This window comes from Lissotriton vulgaris, chromosome 7, assembly GCF_964263255.1.
Source record: "Lissotriton vulgaris chromosome 7, aLisVul1.2, whole genome shotgun sequence".
In the NCBI taxonomy this organism is placed as follows: Eukaryota; Metazoa; Chordata; class Amphibia; order Caudata; family Salamandridae; genus Lissotriton; species Lissotriton vulgaris.
In genome coordinates, this window is record NC_141695.1 from 1,690,927,197 (window position 1) to 1,690,950,199 (window position 23,003).

Genomic DNA, 23,003 nt, shown 5'->3' on the forward strand with positions numbered 1-23,003 from the left:
ATGACCTGTGGGAAGGGCTCTGCCAGGTTTACCATTTGCTCCACCTTCCCCCAAATAAAGCTTTATTCAGCCAAGTACATAGCAGTGCATAATATGTCTGTATATATATCACCCAACGTCAGTAATCCGGAGGGCACAACATGGTCCAGTTGAAACCATTTCTATTCTGATTATACTTTGATGATGAACACAAAACATTGGGCCCAATTCACAGAACTAACTTAAGACAAAATCCTAAACTTACTATCATTTTGGTTTTCACAGAAGGCACTTACTCATTTTGGTATTCACAGAAGTTAGGATTCCTAACTTTAGGACTCCTAAATGCCTTCTGTGAATACCGAAAGTCTTAAAATTATACTTTTTCTCAATTAAGTAGTAGTAAAGTTAGGACTCCTAACATTAGGACTCGTAAAGGCCTACTGTGAATACTGAAAGTCTTAAAATTAGGATTGTTCTCAATTTAGTAGTAGTAAAGTTAGGACCACTAACTTTAGGACTCCTAAATGCCTTCTGTGAATACCGAAAGTCTTAAAATTAGGATAATCTCTTATCGCCTGCCTTGATAATATGCCCCTACATTTTCGATTAAGGTCCTACCTCCAGCTTGAGACAAAGGCACCTTTACCTGCTCCAGCACAGCCCTGAGGGGGACTGCCAGCTCTCTGCTACATTTAATTAATATCCTAGACTAGTTTAAGTGGACTTTACCCTTTTATGCTTCTCTTCAGTGTTCTGCTTCTCTCGCATTCCTGAAAAGATGCTTTCCAAAGACCTGGTAGCAGCTACGTGGTTGCTATATTTTCTCAGGTTGCCAAGGCACCTTTGGTTGCTAGGCAACCCATCGCCAGCATCAGCCTTTGCTGCCTGTCTGTCACATGTTTATGATGTTTTGGAGTCCTAGAGATTCATTGCACGTATGAGGTCGTGTTCAGGATGATGTGAGGGAAGATGCCTGACCAAACTGGTTTGAGCCCCAACATAAACACAAAACAGAGGGCAGTGTCGGCCTGATCCCTCTTTTGGGTCTTTCAAGTGTCCCTGGATCTTTTTGGAAGGCTTACAATGTGCTTTGCTGTACCTCTTGTGCCAGATTTAATGCTTAACCTGCATTACTTTGAAGCCACTTCTTTTCTGACGAACGTGCATCAAAATTGTATCGTTCAATGGTAGTCACATCCCAAATTCAGATTCTAGTGAGGGCATCCTGTGGAACTACAACCTTTAGGGCCAAATCATTATCCTCTGCCTAGAGATGAGAAATGTGTCCCTAAGCCTGATGAATAAGGGCATGCCTGCTCATTAATTATTCATCTGATGTATAGCAGCAACACTTGTCTGCTTTCACAGGTGGTGCATCACACCTGTCGCACCTTTTGCCTGCACAGCTGTGATGCAAACTGATCTGCTTTCTTTGAAGAAACCATTAAAGCCCATCTCTTCTGTCTGCACCTCATTGGTTCAAAGATTTTGAACCTATCCTGATAAATTGATTTACGTTTTCTACTGGCTGTTGTACCCTTTTTTTTGTTTCTTGTAAAGCCAAAGCAGTGCAGTATGGCTGTGGAAAGCCTTACATAAATAATGCATTTATAAATAACCTCTTATCCAAAAGGACCAATTACATTTTGACCTAATAGAACATATGGGGCCAGATGTAGTAAGGCTATTACCAGTCGGTAACGGCCGAAATCGGCCGTTACCGACCGGTAATAGGCTTTTCCTATGTAGGTGTTAAATTTATCGATTCGGTAAATAACGAATCGGTATTTACCGATTCAATATTTACCGAATCATCATTTACTGATTCGGTATTTACCGAATCGGTAAATGACATGTAGGAAGCACTTTAAAGAGTGCTTCTGTGCTTTAAGGATTCGCCTCAGGCCCATAGGAATGAATGCAAATGCAGAATCGGTTAATACCGATTTGGTAAATACCAAATCTTAACGATTCGGTAATTTTTACAGAATTATTACCTACATAGGATTTACTGAATCTAAAATACAGAATCGGTAAAATTCGGTATTTTAGATTCGGTAAATTCTATTTACCTACATCTTGCCCATAGATGTCTAAGAAATCCAAGGAGACACTGACAGTCCAGTATGTCAAACAGCCCCCCTTCATCTGAGGTTCCACACTAAGGGGCTGATTACGAGTTTCTGCTGTGTGGGAGCAGGCGGGATGCCATCAACTTGCCCCCACACCGCAGAGACTCGCCACCGCCTGCCCACCAGATTACAACTTAAAAGTGGTTTGGCGGGCAGGTGGATTGCCAATCCTGTAGCGGTGCCTTTTTCAAAGGCGGCGTTGCCTTTGAAAAATGCACCTCAATGGGAAAGCACAACAAGGTTCTTGCATGGCATGGACTCAAATGTTCATGCTGTGCAGGAACTGTTGTGCTTGCACACAGGCGCCACATATTATGCCCCTCTGTGTGCATCCACATGCAGAGGAGGCACAACTTTGTTTCCTCTCTGCCATGTTGTACATAGAGGTAGAACCTCCATGACACCGCCGGCAGGAAAGAAACTCGTAATATGCTTGGCGGGACAGCGGCCGTCTCACCAAGCATATTGCGACCTCTGACCTCCGCAACACAACCTGGGAATGGCGGTTCCCTGGCGGCGGTAGCTGTCCCAGGGCGGTCCAACCGCCTAACACATAATGGGGGCGATCTGACTGCTGGTGTAGTGGTGGCTCGAGGCACCGCCGTGCTCCCGTGATTCTGGCGTTCCTCGGACTGCCAGACTCGTAATCAGGCGTTAAGAGTGTTTGGATATCTATAGAATTAGGCTGGGATTTGTCAAATTATTGCATTGCTCTTTCGGCATTAAAGATATCGCAAGGGCAAAGTCAAATTTAGCAAGCAGTGCAAAGCCCTGTTGCGCGGCACTGCATTGCTTGGTAAATGTGGACCAACACAAGGCAGTGTAAGTCACTTCGTTTCCTTACGCTGCCCTGGGACGGTGTTCCATGGGTGGAGCACGGGTGTTCCCATGCATCCACCCATGGATTATGGCGCATTTCCAGATTTACCAAGACTGGTACTCTTGGGAATGCATCAAAATGCTACACCTTCCCACGGGAGGTGCAATGAGGTGAAATATAGTTATTTCTCCTCGTTGTTTCCTCGTTCAAAGTGAGCATTCTGCAGCGCACTTTGAAAGCAGAAAATGCCTTAGAGGATTGTTTTTTGAGTAGGAAGGTGCATCCTCCTGTGCAAAAACATTCCTGCCTGCAATGCAGTCACGCTTGCACTATGATGCAAACGCGCATTCTTTGGCGCTAGGCAGGAGATTGTGTGCCAGCGCCGGCAGAGAGCAGAAATGTGACATATATGGGTAAACATAGGTCCATTCTGTCCTTTCCCCTTCACGCAGCATGGCACAGCACTGGCTGCGTTATGTAATGTGAAAGTTTGATAAACCTGTCCCTTAGTCTCCAATGACTCTTTGATAAGAGTGTCAATCCACCCTATAGATATAGGGCCCCGGGTAAAGTTTGATGAATGGGCTCCTAAACTGCTGAAGAGCAGCAAGCATTGCCTGCTCGAGCCCTGCAACAACCAGTGTGTCAATCTGTGTCAGTGGGTACATTCACAGAAAGTGCGCCTGTCGCCAGGGCAAGAGCACTTTTGCAAAACCAGGTGCCAAGCTGGTTGCTATGTCATGGTAGCTTGGTCACTTTTATTTGCATCAAACACCCAAAAAAGGAGCTTCGTTTCAGTAAAATAAAATATCCCTGATCTAATAGGTGTTTTCTCGCATTTGTTGGGGGGTCATTTATTTTTTAAAGCAGTGAGTAAGGAATCTTAAAGACTTACATATGGTCTGGTAGAGTTTGGCGAAGTAGAAGCTGCAACGCCAATCACCGGCACTCTCACCACGCCAAACTCTTGACTTCACCGCTCTATTTAGATTCAGGGAAAGCAATGAATTTACCTTGTCATAGCCTCCTCTGGCTTCACCGGAGAAACCATTGGCATGACAGCTCGTCTGCCACAAGCCCATTGCAACAAAGTGACGGTTGACCCACCCTATTTAGGACGGAGTGACTGCCGCTCATTTTCTCTACTCCGGTCCATCATACAAGGTTCGGGAAAATTCACAGTGTCCCCAGCGAACAGGGAGAAAGCTCCTTGCATGTCAGAGCCATTGGACATTCTTGTATGCAAGAAACCAACTCCTGCTTTGAGAGTTTGTTTCTTGAACCCTGAAAACTATGCCAATGAGGTGCCATAAATTTGCAAACCATTGTCAAAGTTCCATGCCTTCAGGAAAACCATGATGTTCACCGAAGGCAAGCCGGATCTCTAAATTCTGTGAGCGGTCTTCCACCGGGTGACGGGGTGGGGTGGAAGCCAGGGCCTCTTGTGATCTGCCAGGGCTAGCAATACTGGGACTGATCCCACTCGCAGCCTCCTACATCCCTTCACCACCGCTTCTATCTACTACTTTATGATGTTTCAGAGATGACATTGTCTTAACATAGAGTACTGCTTGGTTTAACTCATGGCTTTGCTGCTAACATTCTGTACTATTGCTTCTTCTTTTAAGGAAAGAGCAGCAGCCTGAGCCATCCCCCGGGTAGGTATCTTTGATAATATCCCATCATAATCCATCCATGTCCTCTACTAACAGACCACAAAATTCCATCCGCTCCATGCTAATACTTCACAACATTCCAATCATATTGGGACTGCGCTAAAATATTTCACCGTATCCCATCTTCGAAATATTCCATCACATTCCATTCACCTCATGTTAATACTTAGCAAAGGTCCATCCATCTTTTGCTAACATTTCAACATATTTCATCCAAGTTCTATTTAAAAACAAAGCAACTAGGAATAACTATCACTTAAAATGTTGGTTTGACTACATTGAATTTTAAATAATATTTTTTTATGTGCAGTTCAATGTATTTATAAACAATATGCCTCAAATTAATTATTTGTCAAACACATTTGCAAAGTTTCAAATAATCTGTTAATTTTTGGTTAGTTTCAGAACAATTAGCAATGTAACGTGGGAACCTCACTCACCTTCCACCATTCTGCTGGACCTGCACCCGCGACTCCTTTCTTTTTAATCCATCATTGCCTAAGCTTGTGTTGGAATGGAATCAATCAGTGACAGTATAGCTCTTTTCTCACATTTGGTTTGGAGCAGGTTAACTTATAGTGTGGTTGCCAAGCTACACCCCCTAATGCAGTCTATACTTGGCGCGTAGCCAAGGTGAGGACTGCAGGATGGCGCTGGCAATAGTCAGCTTCATGGTCAAAGTTATTTTAACAGGAAAAGCCATTGTATTACTATCTCAAACCCACATAGGCTTTCAATATGTGCAGGATGACAACGGTGAGGTGACGGCCCCGGACTCCCAATGACCAAGTACGTGGGTGGGATACATGTAAGCTATGTCCACTGTTAAACACGCAAAGAGCTCCCCTGCTGGGCCAGTTGGGCATTGCAGTGCCGGCCCAACGAGGAGCTGCCCTATGATAAAGCATGACAGCTCTCGGGGTGTGTGAGAGCCCTTGCTCCTTATTGGAGCTCTCCTCCCTCTCAGGTCCTTCTTTTACCTGGTCCCCTGCTTCCTCCCCCATTTCCCCCTCGCTCTGACCTCAGGAGCGCCTTCCTCCCCCTTCCTTAGGAACTGCATTTACACTGATAATCATTCACAGAGAGCCCCTCTGCTGTCCACTGTTAATCATATCGGGAATGACGAATGGTTCAGGGACAGCTTACCTTGACGAAAGTGTGACTATAGGGGACAGTCCTCAATCCCACGACATTTCAGGTTTGGAATTTGAAAGAACTCGGTTCCCCATGGAAATCATCCTATTATTTGTTGGGAACGTTTATTGAGAAGGGTTTCTATCCTCTATCCTTGGATTAAGGAGGTAAGGTTAGTACCCATGGGATTTATCATATGTGAGTCCTGATGAAAGCCGTAGTATTATTATATTTGTTTGCTGGCTGAAACATGTTGACTTTTTTGCAGAGTGGAGGGGTAGGTGACTCATCATAGCCTTCCAGACCACCATCCACTGGTCCTTTATTTGACTGTTTTACTCTGGGCAGGGAAACCATGATTAAAACGGGTTTGAGGTTATCCTGTGTCCAGTTTAAATCACAATTCCTGCACTTTAATTACTTATGATCCCATTTTTCTTTATTACTGTATGTTGTGTTGTCTTCCCCATTACTATTGCTCCACCTCCACCTCCAGCGTTGGCTTGCGCGAAGGTGTGTTAGCAGCTCTATGATGAAGCATGACACAGTTTACTGTGTGTGAGGGCAGTTTTAACAACACTTGAGTGCTCCCTCTGATTACAGAATTTCTGTACATATAGTCCCCCTTCTTTTGTGTGCTGAACGGTGTTAGAGGAGGTCGAAGTGGGGACTGTTCTCCCACCCCTTATTCTTTGTGCGTGTTGCACTGTTAATCATGCACAGAACCTATCTGCTGCCCGCTGTTAATCATGCACAGGGAGCCCCTCTAATGTTCTCTGTTAATCATGCACAGAGACCTCCTATTCTGTCTACTCATAATCATGCACAGAGAACTTACCATTAGGAAACGGAGACAGGGATGTGACTCCTGCCTTGTTTAACCCTATTGCTGCTGCCGTCGGCCGTTGGATGTCGTGCGAGCTACCTCCCTGGTGCTGCGCACGTCCAACGGCCAACGCGGCCGCACCCGTTTCTTCAAACGTTCAGCACTGGCGCTGAACGTTCGTAGCAGTAAACGGATTAAAGTGCAGGATCCCCTCCAGTATGGGCGCCATGTAAACAAGCTTCCATGCACCGGTAGGTGACTACTCCTGCTCTTGCTGTCCTTGCTCCTTTCTTGTACCGCACCTGCTGGAACCTCAGCAGTCCTCGGCTTAAACCAGAACTGCTTAGTAATAACAGATATCAGTTGTTTTTTACATTCTAAAATTAACAGATTTTCCATTGCTATTGTAATTTAACTAAGCCAACATTTTAAAACTGTTATTTCTAGGAATGTTTTGCAAATAATCCGTACCCTTCTACTACCCTAGTACTAATATTAGTTCTAATACCCTTCTAATACACCACTTCATTCAATACATCCCTTCCTATTATACCATAATACTCAGATCTTCCTTGTGGTGGACATGCTTGTCATCGGTCCTCTCCAAACCACCTGCCTAGGAAGATCCACTTACTGATTGCTTGCCTGAGTTGTGATAAACTAGAGGTGATCTGGAGTAGCAAATCTCTGCACAATGACGCCATCATGCTTCATTTGCAAAGATGGACTTGATTCTCAGAATCAAGTGATACTTAGCACTTAAGAATAGCAGCAGATACCAAATTATTTCCAAAGGGCTTCAAGTAAATCTCTTATGTTGCACAAACTATTACAGTTTCAGGATACAAAGGTAAATGCACACATATGTATACTTATCCCTTGTTACAGAGCTTCAGGTGGATAACTTTACTTGTTGTTGACAAGTTGGGGAAAACTACCATCATGCCAGAGGATAATATTAATATTGTGGTGGGCAAGGATTCTCGATTACGTTTGTTTTGGCGGCAGGTTGTTGAAAATGTCTTCCGGACCTTGGAAATATAAGTCCCTGAATCCGATCTGTTGAAGTGGACATACAGGACAGCATATTGTGTCACAATCTCCAGGTGGCAGTTACTTTTAATCCTAGATCTAAGGATTCCCTGCAAAGTCAGTGACCATGTAACTCTGGTTGGCTGCCTCTCTTTGCTGTTGATGTAGAGTTTCATTACATCCAGGTCTTTGTGCAGGTTTCTGTCTCCAGGAACATACAAAAAATGTGCTTCAGGAGAAGCGAGGGCTAGCGTTTAATGCAAACACAATTCTTATAGGTCTGACTCTATCCTTCGTAGAAAAAGTGACAAAAGGATCATGGGCTCCAGAGAACAAATTGAGACTCATCGATATGCAATAATGATACACGGAATGAACAAGAAAAAATGTAAGACACCTCGAAGACTATACCTTATAATCAGAACATTGAGTAATACTGAATGAAGGGGTCTTTCCAGTTTTTCAGACTTTGACATTTCCACAGCAATCTGTAGGGAATGACCATCATACGCACGAGCTTTGCAGACACAGTTTTGCTCCAGATCATAGAGGTGAGGAGGAGAAAAAAAAACAGGGATAGTGAAACAGATCAATACAAACATTCAGCACAGGAGGGAAATCCACCCTACTGGAAAATAACAATATTAATAATATAATAAAAATAATAATACAAAACACCATTTTAATATTCACAAATATTTCATATTCTTCTGCCGGAATGTCCAGAGTTCTATTTGCACTTCATGTTATCATTGCAAGCTATTCCTTACATGCTTGCTAATATTCCTTCATGTGGTGCATTCCGCTTTGCAGAGTATTGCCAACAACATTTGATGATGCAGCGAAATCTCCATAGTATGGTGGCCGGAGCTATTACTTTAGAACCGCATGTTGAGTACCTTGGGATTTCTATATTTCTGTACCCTACAGTGTTTCTTCATTCCTCTGACAAGGTGTTACACTTCTTCAGACATTAGGGTCTCTCATTCCTCCAATCCTCTTTGATGTCCACCACTTCTCTCCTGATGGTCCATGCTACTGGGGTAGAAGCAGCCAGTACTGCAAAGCAACAGAGTTCAAATTCAAATTTAGTGATGGCATTGTGTAATTATTAAAATTTCTCCATGTGTACAGGTACAAGCATTAAAACCATAAATATTAAATCATAACATGATTCATTTGGTTCCTTACTCTATATAGACATTAAGAAATAATGTTATCTATTAGCTACGTAAAGCGCTGTTTGTGATAAATTGCTCAGCTTTTTCTCTACTAAGCCCAAGTATTTAACTAAGCCCAAGTATTTAACAAATTGTGTGTTAAATTCTTTGGATTCAATGTTCAAAAACTGGTTGTCTACATGTATGAATGGTCAATTAGTTAAATTGGTTTAGTGCCTTTCTTGGCATATCCCTTCTCTCTTTTAAGACCTCATGACAGATGCAGACGATGTGGATACTTCTTTCTGTTGCTTCTTCACAAAGTCTGCATGCATTGCCTGTGATACCTTTTGATCAATTTTGACTACTGGGGGAGAAAATCTAACTTTGACAGGCCCCCAAAGTGGTATATCATGAACTTGCTTTTTATGAGCCTTGAACAGTATGTTGTAAGATAAGGATGTATTTTCATTTCATTGTTTTTCATTATCATCCAAGCATGGGATCTCTGCCTTTATTCATTTTTATATTGAAGTCCAGATTTCTTTTGTATGATTTCATGTAGAGCTTTTCTCAATTTATTAAAGATAACTGAGGTGCTCCAAAGCTCTCCTACTTGTAAATTACTTAGAGAGTCCGCCAGCTATAATCCATAGGGATGTATGATGTTACAACGCATACATTTATATCTCGGTACATAACATTGCGGTTTTTACAACGCAAGTCATTACAACCACTAGCGTTGGAGGGCGCTGGAATTAGGAGTGTATAATTTACTATTCCAACTCCAGTCTACACACAGTAGGGAAGGTGTTGGATACTAAATTATTCTATTCCTTGTCCTAGAGCGCCATCCAGCACAAGTTGTTGTAACGACTTGCGTTGTGAAAACTGCGGTGTAATAGCATCGCAATGTAATCCCCGCATTGTAAACGATGTTTCCCATCCGTAGCAAGCCTTCTAGTAAGACTTTGCCATTTCCAAACAAAGCAGCCTGTCAAGTTTATCTACTTTTGATATTTTTAGTCTATGGCACATTTAAAAACATGCCCTTCTCTTGATAATACTATTTTAGGAAGTCCGAATTTGAGCCACACTTGTGCCTGTAGTGCTTGTTTGGTAGATGAAATACTGATCTGGAAATTGTGGCTGTATCAGCAACAGTTAAACACAGTGTATTAACAAGAGGAGGCAACAGGTGATGCGGTTTTTATGGATGGAACATACAACCTGAAGCACCTATGTACTGATCCAGGAGGTACCACTATCTCTTGTTGCCTCCAGCATGCTAAAGACAATCACAAATTAGAGGTTCCCGACTTCAAATCTTGAAATAGCAGTGAACTAGCATACACCTATAGCTATGCTCAAATCTTTCTGGCCACTCAGTTACTTTGCTACCTCTTCATGGAGAGGTCATATACTGTACAATACAATACAGTTAAGTATAATGCAAGGCAATGAAATGTGAACACACAATATGATTCAATAAAATTCAGTGGTACATAAAACAATACAGTACAACACAATTCAGTCTGAGACAGTGCATTTTCTTATAAAATAAGTTTTTACAGCACTTGACAATAATTCAATTAAATTCAAATTGGCTTTATTCGATAGCAAGTATCATAAAAGCATTCTACAGTCGTATAAAAAGTATATATTTACAATTTCATATAGTTAAAACATTTAAAACCTTGCTATACAAACCACTCTAAAATTAAACATCTTTTCCTATTCGCTAATCCAACATTGGATTTGAAGATGTATATGATTGCTAATACATGTGTCTCGCACTCATCAATTGATCAACAATACTTTACAAATCAATCCTATATTTAAACTTACTCCAAATTTTGGAACCCTAATTGATGCCGAAGGGAGTACTCTCCCAGATATAATTTTACTATTTTCTCTGAACAATTCTGACCTGTGGAAACATATTGAGCGATTGAGCGTATTGACGAAGGATGTAGATCGTTGCATATGAAGAATATTTGAATTTGAGTAGTTTTATAGTGTTACATGAGAAATAGGTGACACCTGGAATGTGGTTGTTGTGTCTTTGAAGGAAGATTCCCTTTATGCCCTGAAGAAGTCATTGGGTGATTGTTTCCCGTGACGAAACACGCGTTGGCATTGGTTTTTGCTCTGTTGGCTACATTCTGTTTGTAAGCTGGGCAGGCAAAGAATAGATGGGCTACAGTTTCTTGCTCGGCATCACAGCAAGGGCAGTTAGCTAAAGTACGTTTTAATGGATCCCATTTGGCCAGTGTGGTATTTAGCACTAGAGACCCAAATCTAAACTGCATGTACAATGCCCTGTCTCTAGGTATCCTAATAAGATCTAAGTATGATTCAAAGGATCCACACAGTTTGTGCTGACAATAATGAGATACAGAATACAATAAGAAAAACCTACTGTGCAATAGAATATGTGATGGAAATTAGGTTACTGGTTGGAGGAGGGGGATGAAACCCTACCCTAGCAGCAACCACAATTCCTGCCAGGGTGAAACACAAAGAAAACTCAAATTAACCTATGCTCGATACCTCTAGGAGTTTGGCACAAAAGCAGTCCCACTTAACTTAGAGACAATGTGTAAAGTATTTATGCACCAGTTCAAACAGCAAGAAAGTGGAAACACAACAGAAGAAAAATCCCACACCAATCTAGAAAAATTGAGAAAAATGTAATAAATTATTTGAGGCCAAAAACAACAAAAATCCATTCATTAGAACCGTAGATTTCAAAGATTTAAGGAAAGTATACAGCCTAAAACCACAACACACCATCAAAGTTATCTGGTTGTTCAAGACCAGGTGAAAGTCACAAGTTTAGGCCAACCGCGATGGAACTCGGGCCAGATACAATGGCCAGATGATCCAGATGAAAGAGTAACCTTTAAAAGTCTAGTATGAAAAGTTATGTTTTCTGTTGAGGGAGCCATGAAGAGCAGGGAGGGCGTCATGGATGGTCATCAATGTAGCATGAAGAGCAGGCCAGGTGTCGCTGACGGCCGTTGCTGTAGTGCAAAGATCCTGTCCGATGTCGCAGGTGGTCATTGCTAGAGCTTTGCATTTGTGGTCCTTGCAGGCTGTCAATGTTGTAGTGTAGATCATGTGATGCTGGTCGTTGTGGAAGTCACTGTGGTGCAAAGAGTTGGGCTCACCATGGCTTTGCAGTGGCAGGCAGTGTGGGCTGGCGCATTCGTGGTCAAGAAGAGCCTACAACTTCAGGATTTTCTCTTTTCTTTAGAGAGGAGCCCCACTGCTGCCACACCAAAGGTCCAGGCCCTGAGGGGCACCTCTTGGGGACCAGGAACTCGCTACAGCAGCGGTCAGCAGGACTCAGGCAGGTCTACTTGCAGGTCCAGACATCAGCTCATCTGGGCCGTTGCTCTGGAGCCTAAGGAGTTTGTTATGCCTTGTAGCTCATAACAGGAGGTCAGCAAACTGACCCTTGGTGTCATTTCAGCCTGGGTTGAATGGTACAGGCCCACTCTTCCTTAACAGCAAGTAGGGCAGCCGAGTAACAGGGCAGCAGGGTGGCAGTCATTCTTGCAGCAGAGCAGTACAGCAATCCTTCTTCTCTAGTATCCACATATCCAGAAGTGTACTGAAAAATTGGGGCTGAGGGTCCAACATTTATACTGGGTGCCAGTTTTAGAGTAAGAGAAGGTTCTGCAGGTCCCCTCCCACCCCAAGGTGTTTGGAATTTCCTGCCTCCCTGCCCTGGCTCCAGCTTGTCTGGGAGCTCAAAAAAACTAGTGTCAAACCCTTTGTAAGTGTTGTGAGGCAGAGGTTTTATGATTTGCAAGTTCGGTAGGTGACAGCTCCCCTTCATCAAGTCATAGACGGTCCATCCGGCCAACACCTATTCCCCCTCTGTCTCACTGTCTGGGAGTAATACACAAAGACCAACTGCCAGCTAAACCCAGGAACCAGGCTACATGCACCAAATAGTTAGAACAAGAAAATGCCAACTCTCTAAAAGAGCCATTTTCAGAATTGTGACTTAAAATCCGACTTTACTATTGAAGTAACTTTTAAATTACAGTGCTTTAGACACCAAACTTAACATTCCTACTAGCTCCCAAATGAAAGTTATTATGTATTATATATAATAGGATAGCACATTGTCATCCTATGGAAGAGATAGGCCTTGAAGAAGTGAAGAGTTTTTCACTACCAGGAAATGCAAAACATAAAAGTGCATGTCCAAATGTTTAAATTCACTGCACCCTGCCCTCTGAGCTGTGTAGGGCATTCCCTGGCTTGACATATATATTAAAAAGGAAAATTCAGCCCAGCAAACTTTTATTTTCCAGTTCGAGATGGCAGTTTAAAACTGAATACACAGGCTGCAAGGGCAGGCATGAGACATGTTTAAAAGGCTATTTTAATTGCGTGGCACCATCATTCCTGCAGGTCCACTGGTAGCATTTAATTTATAGGCCTCTCTGTACAGGTAGTACCACGTTACTAGGGAATTACAAGTAAATGTACCAATTGGGTGTAAACTAATTTTAACATGTTTAAAGGAGCAAGCACAAGCACTTTCACAATGGTTAGCAGCCGTAAAGTGCGTAGAATTGAAAAAGCAAACAAAAATGGTTTCAGAAAATAGGAGGATGAAACCAAAAAGTTTGGAGATGATCTTGCAGAAAGGGCCAAGTTCAGCAATTTGTCAATACCACATGATACAATGTAATGTAAAACAACGTTGTGCTATGGATATAATGTGAAGCAAGGCCATATAATACTTGACAATAAACCAAGAGAAGACACAATAAGCAAACACTTAACAAGACAAAATGACAATATGAGATGTTACAATACAACAGCATGAAATAAATCAGTGCTTCACAGTGGAATACAAGCTAATGTGAGACAAGTGTATGCAATACTTAAAATATGAATCAAGACAATAAGAAAAACAACTTTAGAAGTGTATATGACATCATGATATTATACAAGACAGCAACCTGAAACACATGTATTACACAATAAAATACTATTTGTGACAAGTCCATGCAATACTTAACAATAAAGTGTGAGACAATGATATAATCCACAATAGTAAGCAAGGCCATATGGGACAATACAATACAACACAATACAATACATTACAATACAACACAATACAATACAATGCAATACAATGCAACACAATACAATACAGTACAACACAATACAATACATTACAATAAAATACAATACAATACAATACAATACAGTACAACACAATACAATACATTACAATACAACACATTACAATAAAATACAATTCAATACAACACAATACAGTACAACATAATACAACACAAATCAATGCACTGGAATACAATGCAATACCAAATTGTGCAATGAAAGATCAAAGAAGACCACTCCCATCAATGCTTAAACATAAAGTGCCAGAGATTTCAGTATGCCACTATACAATACAAGGCAATATGAGATATTATGAGACATTACAACTCAATATAATGTAATCCAATGTACATTCTTGCAATTCAGACAGTAAACTGTTGGTTAATACAACGTAATTCAGTGAAACACCTCTATGCATACTGCTTTCTTTGCATCACTAAAGAAAGATTTATTGCCAAAGGCAAATCATAAAGAGGACTTTTTAGAAACTAATAAGGCATTACGTTAAAATGCATATAAGGCACTAACCTGGGAGATGATATCAGAGATATATAAAATGTGGATATCATGAAATCCTCCTCTCACACTTACTTCTCAATTGGACTGGTCCTTTTTCCTTCTTTTTTTGCAGCGTGTACGCAGTCCAGTTCCACCTTGAATTTTTAACTTGGAATGTTTTCTATGAGATATTGCTTCTTTTATGTAAGTTCTCATCTGGTAGGGGGAAAGCTGCTGCCTTTAAAGCCCTCTATCAGGCTGTCTATATCTTGTGCCACACTGTCATCCTTGTCGACATCTTATTGTGCATACCTGGATATTAGCCACTTTACTATTATATTTATGTCATCTGTATCCACCTACTGACGCTTTTTTGTATTACATGTTTAATTGACCTGAAATATGTACATTGCACAGTTGGCTGCATCAAAGTCCAGGGGCCTACATTGGTAATTAAAGAATAAATAGGCACAAAGCTACCCCAATATCCCAATAATATTAGATAGACTCATGAACGCTCAGAAAATAACACTAGATCTGTGAGATATTCTAACCACAGCAAACATATAACTACTTGACCCATAGAAGACAGACCCAACATGTCAGATACTAACAAAACGTTGTTTATTTCGGATCACTGACAGAATATCGAAATCACAAATATCGACCTACAAGAATATCGAGTCAACAATATCGATGGCAAAAATATCGACATTCTATCTACAACATGGTAAGTACAAAAATATCGAAAAAATAATATCGATGTAAAAAATATCGATGTTAAAAATATCGATTTTTTTTTAATATATATAAATGTAAAATTAAGTATATAACACTAATAAATAAAATATACATATTTAAAAGTATCTAATAATGTTTAAAATTAAATAATTAATACATATATATTACTAATACATTAATTAAATATATACACTAAATATATAATATATAAATACAGAACAATAAGTATTAATACTTATTTTACTAATTTATAAATTAATAAAATATATTCTAATTTACTAATTAACATTTACAAACATAAAACAATAACATAAATAAAATGTAAGTAATAAAAAAAAAAAAAATTTTTTTACAATTAATTATATAAAACATTGGATAACATAAGGGTAAAAATTACTATTCCTACTCCAGAGAGTGCAACAGTAGGGAAAGCGTTTCATAGCGTAGGGGTAAAATTACTATTCCCACTCCAGTGGGTGCAACAGTAGTCAAAACTGACCCTGATCCCTAAAAATACCCCTTTACCCAAAAACTGAAAACTGACCCTGAAGCCTAAAAATACCTTTACCCAAAAACTGAAAACTGACCCTGAACCCTAAAAATACCCCTTTACCCAAAAACTAAAAACTGACCCTGAACCCTAAAAATACCCCTTTACCCAAAAACTGAAAACTGACCCTGAAGCCTAAAAATACCCCTTTACCCAAAAACTGAAAACTGACCCTGAAGCCTAAAAATACCCCTTTACCCAAAAACTGAAAACTGACCCTGAAGCCTAAAAATACCCCTTTACCCAAAAACTGAAAACTGACCCTGAAGCCTAAAAATACCCCTTTACCCAAAAACTGAAAACTGACCCTAAAGCCTAAAAATACCCCTTTACCCAAAAACTGAAAACTGACCCTGAACCCTAAAAATACCCCTTTACCCAAAAACTGAAAACTGACCCTGAACCCTAAAAATACCCCTTTACCCAAAAACTGAAAACTGACCCTGAACACTAAAAATACCCCATTACCCAAAAACTGAAAACTGACCCTGAACCCTAAAAATACCCCATTACCCAAAAACTGAAAACTGACTCTGAACCCTAAAAATACCCCTTTACCCAAAAACTGAAAACTGACCCTAACACTAAAAATACCCCATTACCCAAAAACTGAAAACTGACCCTGAACCCTAAAAATACCCCATTACCCAAAAACTGAAAACTGACTCTGAACCCTAAATATACCCCTTTACCCAAAAACTGAAAACTGACCCTAACACTAAAAGTACTCCTTTACCCAAAATTAGTTAATATTACAATTAAATTACTTCCCACCCTATTCCCCTATAAACCCACAACCCGCTCCAGTAGTAAAACATATAATTTACTTAAAAATATACATAAATTATCAATTAATTAATCAATTAATCAATTAAAATAATTAATTGACAATTAATATTTAATTGTAAAATAATTAATCTTTTAAAAATAATTATTTAATTAAAAATAAATTACTTCCCACCCTATTCCCCTATAAACCCACAACCCGCTCCAGTAGTAAAACATATAATTTACTTAAAAATATACATAAATTATCAATTAATTAATCAATTAATCAATTAAAATAATTAATTGACAATTAATATTTAATTGTAAAATAATTAATCTTTTAAAAAAAAATATTTAATTAAAAATAAATTACTTCCCACCCTATTCCCCTATAAACCCACAACCCGCTCCAGTAGTAAAACATATAATTTACTTAAAAATATACATAAATTATCAATTAATTAATCAATTAATCAATTAAAATAATTCATTGCCAATTAATATTTAATTGAAAAATAAATTAATCATTAAAAAATAATTATTTAATTAAAAATAAATTACTTCCCACCCTATTCCCCTAAAAACCCACAACCCGCTCTGGTAGTAAAACATATAATTTACTTTTATATTTCTTTAAGTTATAAAAACATATTAAACACATATTATAACAATTACTTTAAATACTTAACTAAAATTTCTAACACATATTAGTAAATCGAAATTACTTACATCGATATATATGCTATCGATATTAGTAATTTCGATATTACTTACATCGATATATATGCTATCGATATAAGTAATTTCGATATTACTTACCTTAGGGTCGATATTCTGGCCATCGATATTCTGGACATCGATATTCTGTCCTTTCGATATTTGCAACTCGATATAAGTGTAGGTCGAAATTACTGTAATCGATATTTTGACTGTTTACCGTTTATTTCATGGAATGCACATAAGATGTTAACAAGCACTGGCGTTGCCAATAGGTTTCGCATTTGGAAAGTTGGAGCTATTGGTTTTGTAAATGACATTTTATATTTATATATTGTTATTGGCATTGTCAATAACAATATATAAATATAAAAAGTCATTTACAAAACCAACAGCTCCAACTTTCCAAATGCGAAACCTATTGGCAACGCCAGTGCTTGTTTTTTAGACGCAGCGATATTACGTGATGTGTCTGAATCACAGGATGCTGAGCCGACACCGAGACTCGAACCTCGTTCTCCTGTTCCAAAGTCGGGAGCTCAGGCCCTGACATCACATCCGCTCTTTAATCACCCCTTCCGTCCATTTAAAAAAGAATAATATTAAAGCCCCCTGGAGTGCAGTCTCAGGACTCTCTGTATTTTAACTTTTTTTATGTGCAAGGTTCGTTCCCAGCTCAGGGGCGCCGGCGTGTACCCTCTGCAGCCTTTATTGCCCCCTCCCCGACATCTCAACACCCCCCCCCCCCATAGACTAATAATCAATTGTGTGCGTGTAATTCGGTCTGAAAGGGACAGGCTGGGCAACAGCCGGGACCCCCTGTGGCGGTCGGGGCAATGAACCCCCTGACTGCGGGAGAAGTGTTGAGGGGGAGAGGGGAGACGGTTGAGCTGACATCAGGGGGCCGAAACCATGTGGAATCTCCCAACCGTGTTCTTCTCACCATTATATTTGTTAATAGTGTTAATATTATTTTTTATGTAGCGCCAACTCGGTCCGAAGACGTTGGAGCGCTTTACGTGAACACCAAGTACATTACACAATTTTATTAATATTAATTCTGCTGCGCTTCTTGATGTTATCGTTTTCGATAGCGGAATAAATAGCATTACTAAAACTGTTGCGATGACGACAATGTTCATATCGAAAACAGAAAAAGAAATATAACAGACCTGAACAAGAGGGAAAAGGAAAGAAAACAAACGGAAAGAAAGAGGTAAGGCGGGAAGGAATGAGGGAGGGAATTTAACGAAAGAAGGCGGGGGGAGAGAGATGGAAAGAACCTGCCTGCAAAGAAAGAAAAAAAGAAAGCGAAGAACGAAAGCGAAAATATTTGAAGGCAAATAAAAAAGAAAATGCCAAAAAAACAGAACGAAGGAAAGCTGAGTAGGCTTCCAAGCCGAAATAATCGAGTACGGTAACAGAGGAACACATTCCTGCAACCGCTGAATCTGGCATTCTACGACTACAGATGTCCATTGCTTGCCTTATCACACAGGCAGACTGCTCAGTTTCACCCCAGATTCTGCCATCATTCCTTCCAAAGTGAATAGAAGTGAAAGCCTGCTCGCAAGCACAACAGTGGAAGGGTGGAAAGGAGCAGATGGACGGACGAGAAAGGCAGGACAGAGCCAGCTACCAAAGATGCAATCTGTAGAGTGTGTCAACAAAAAGAAACAAGCACGGATGGGGCGGGAGAGCCTGGTGGGGGGGCGGGAATGCGAGCGAGGGGAGGAGATGCGTGGAGGGAAGCTGGATGGGGGCGGGAGAGCCTGGTGGGGGGCGGGAATGCTAGCGAGGGGAGGAGAATTGTGGCAGGCGGATTAGGGAGATGCGCGTGCTTGTGTGGTCACGTGACCCGCTTTTGTGGTCACGTGACTCACATGCACTGTGAGAAAACCGCAGTCGTTTGACGAGTCGAAGGAGCACTTGAATTTTCGCCTATTACATTCGCAAGCGAATGATAATAGGCGAAACCTAAAAATGGAGACATATGCTTGCGGGGTAATTACCAGTATGTACAATAACAGCTAACTGTCTCCGATTTCGAGCTGAGCCCTGCTAAATGGACAATTTTTCACAAGTTAAAATTCAGCAGGTTTGACCTGATGAAATGTACATCAAGGAGTTGGTTTTAATCACACCTGGTGAGTACTGGGCCCCATAAACTGCAACAAATGTATTATTGCAACCCTTGCACAAAAAGTTATGTGCACAGGGAGCCACATTTTCCTGCCCCCCTCGCAAGAGAAGGTCTTGATTTCGAGTCTTTTGTTTGGTAGGGTCAGCAGGACTAGGGTGCGGGTTGGGGGAGGTGTGCTAGTGTGTCTGACCCACAGAGAGTTGCTGCTGATGTCCTGCTGCCTTTTGATTTAAGTTATCTTTCGCCCACTTCAGTTGGACATAATAAGAGGGTGTGTAAGGGCATGTAATTATATTTGTCATTTACTAGTAGTGTGTAGAGAAATAGTACAGATATGAAGCTGTAAAGTCTGATTCACTGTATGTGAGTTGGAATTCAAACTTCGCCTCTTGTACAAATGATCTTTTGTGAGACCTTGTTTTTTTAAAAATAAAACACAGCGTCTGCCATATTTATTTACACAGCCATTGGTGCTGACAGATGATCTTGGGCAAACCACTTAAATTTCATGTGCCTCAATTTTTCTAGCTATCAACAGGCACAGTCAACGCAACTCTGTAGCTACTATGGGGGTCATTAGCCACCGGCAGGCTGACAGTGGTGATTTCACCGCCATCGTAAGGCACATCTCCGCCCGCCAAATTACAATGGCGGGCGGTGTGCTGGTGGACGCAAAGTCCATCTGCCACGAGTCCGCCACAGGAAATTGTTACGATTACCTGGCGACTCACCACGGTCGCTAGTCAATCGTGGTGCCTGCCACCTGGTGCAGGGAAATCTAGGGGGTACCACAACAGAAGGGGGGCCCGCTTCAGACCCCAAATGCAATCCCTGCCAGCACGTAAATGGCAGTTTCATCGCCATACACCGACTGGTGGAGAGGCAGCATCAACAATATGGTGGAGGGGCCTAGCAGGCACCGTCCGCCATATCAGGCTGGCGGGGATTGCATTTGGGGGCCGCAGCGGGCCCCCCTTTTGTTGTGGTACCCCCTACATTTCCCTGCACCAGGTGGAAGGCACCGCGTGGTGCCTGCCATGTAGTGCAGGGAAATGCAAAGGCTGTATTTCTGACATTGATGCGGGTGCTGCCGCCAGCAGCACCCTCTGCAATGTCAGAGATACACGATGCGACCGCCAAGGTGGTGGTCACATCATAATCTCAAGGGCGGGAGAGCCGCATGACAGGCGGACGGTCCCAAGCCCCGCATGATCCATCCGCCATCGTAATGACCCGCTATGTCACAAGTATGGACATTCATGTTCATGAAATGCGGTGTCATGACATTAGATTTTCTAAAGTCTTTTAACGTTAGGAGACTTACAAAGGATTTTCACAGTGTGCTTCTGCCATTTTTCAAGGATTTCTGTTCTAATGTATCTTCTACTAAATAATATCTCCTACAACCTGTGGAATTCAAGCACAGGAGAGATAGCAAGCTCCTTTTTAGCAAGACATGAAGCGAGTCTGAGATGAAAGTGATACATACTTTTGAACACTGGATGGCAGCATTGCTCAATAAATACTGGTTGAAGTTATATGACGAAACTTTATTCTTGCACTGCAAGGCTCATCTGTTTAATAATGAGGATTTCAGAGTAAATCTTGGGTTTGCATCGAAATACATACATAGATGCACAGGAATTCCCATGCTGCACTCATGTAATGCCTCTTTGACACAAAGAACCGTAACGCTTTAGTCTTCTTTTTTAACCCCTCCCATGCTCGTGACGGAACCGTTCCGTCACGAGCCTCGGGTGGGCTGTGCTGGTGACGGAACGGTTCCTGATAATCAAAAGAGAACAGACACTGGTATCTGCAAAAAACCATTAGTTTTTATCGAAAACCCTCATAGACATCCTGGAGTTGTTATAGCGGTATATCTTTTCATCCGCCCCATCAGGAGTCTTGGCATCGTCATAGGGTCAACGATTGACGTGCAGTATGCCTGCCTCACCCGAGGCTACTTCTGGTGAATGCAGAAGTGTCCAGAAATGAAAAAAGGATATCTAAAAAATAATGACTCAGCCCGAGGAACTTGGCTTTTAATCTAAAGAATTTGACTGGTCACTAATATTAAAACTGAAATTGGGATATTTAGGTAGTTGAGTTACTAAACTACTATATCGTTAATGAAAAAAGTCGACATGTTTCAGCTCATCAAGCCCACAGAGGGTCAGTGGAGCTTTCGTCAGGACATAAACAGAAAAACACACAAACAAAAATATATATGTATGACACATACACCCTTTGTGTGTATGGTGAAGATAACACAATGGAATTTCCAAGCTGTGAAAGAAATCAATGAAATCATTGTATCAAAAATATGTTCACTGGGTTTAGGCAGACATCTATTAATAATAGCATTGTTATATGCAAGGACGTGGGTTAACCCAGTTGTGGCATAACCCTCGTGGAGTGAGTATGTAGGAGAAGTATCATGGGTTTCAAAGTAGATGGTACATGCTTTTAAGCTTTCTATTTTTAGGAATTTGTGACAAAGCTGTGCTTACAGGTCTCACGCGGGTGTCAGATGCAGCGCGATACTAGAAAGTGCACTTGCAAAATACATTCGATAGGAGTGATTACGAGCATTGGTAACAATACCGGCTTAATGTGTAGAGTGACATGGTTGCAATACGGTAGTATATACATCGTAGATTTAGAGTCTATACGTTGTGTAAGTAGCGGCTCGCGTGTTAGTGAATCGCGGGTGTTGGGAAACCAAGGGTTTTACAGCAGGGGTTTACAACATTCGTGGTTTGTGCTACCAACTTCATGCACACCCCATAGAAAACCCGGTGCGAATTTCACGCCTGCGCTAACGTTCTGTAGTGCGGGCGGGGCCGTGACGGAACCGTTCCGTCACAAGCACAACTCACCCGCGTGCCGTGACGGAGCGGTTCCGTCACGAGCACGGGACCGCCGCGCGGCCCCCCCACCCCCTTAGCACTGTGGCAGAATAGCCGCCGCAGTGAAGGGGTTAAAGAGCCATGCAAAGCAGCCTTTGTGCAGTTTTGTAGTGTCATGGCTGCGCCAAAAAGTGGCACTCTAGGGGCCTTATTTATGACACCGCCGCTGAGTAACTTTTCAGTGACACTGCGGTGGTGTAATCAATGCGCCAAACTGCGCCCTATTTACAAAGTGACGCATCTAGGTAGATGCGTCACTTTGTAATGCCTGTGTTACATTATGCCTGCATCAGGTATAATGTAAGCATTGTGGGGTTTCCCACGTAAAAAAGGCTAGTAGAAGTGGTGCAATGAAATCTACAAGATTTAACTGTGTCACTTCTACAGCTTGACTGCGTCAAATCCTTACGCCTGCTTCAAGTTTAGTAAACTTTTTTAATTGTCCCTATAACTTACTATGATGGAATCTCTTTTCTGACATGAAGTCTCCCTATTGTAAACTATATGGAGAAGTGAAAAAGTTAAACTTGAAAAAAGTAGTGAAAATATTTTAATGTTAAATATTATTGTTACTTCATTTTATATATTTGTTTTAAATGAAGGAGAAAAGACAAAATGCAATAGTGCTATTTACTTAATTTTGCATTAAATCTCCAATTGCGTTTTTAAAATTAATGAGAAAATATTTTTGCTGAGGTTTTTAAATTAGAAAATCCACCTCAAGTAAAAAAAAAAGTATTATGCAATTATTAATATCA

General features: G+C 41.0%; 1 protein-coding gene across 3 annotated transcripts in view; it reads left to right on the forward strand.

The window, feature by feature from the left end:
- The window catches only part of KCNQ2 (potassium voltage-gated channel subfamily Q member 2), a 326,236-nt gene that overhangs the window by 244,089 nt on the left and 59,144 nt on the right, over nt 1-23,003 (forward strand). For all 3 annotated transcript variants that reach the window (XM_086932812.1, XM_086932813.1, XM_086932814.1), the window contains one exon: nt 4,563-4,592. In XM_086932812.1, the coding sequence (XP_086788938.1) occupies nt 4,563-4,592 (30 nt within the window). The remainder of the gene's footprint in view (nt 1-4,562; nt 4,593-23,003) is intronic.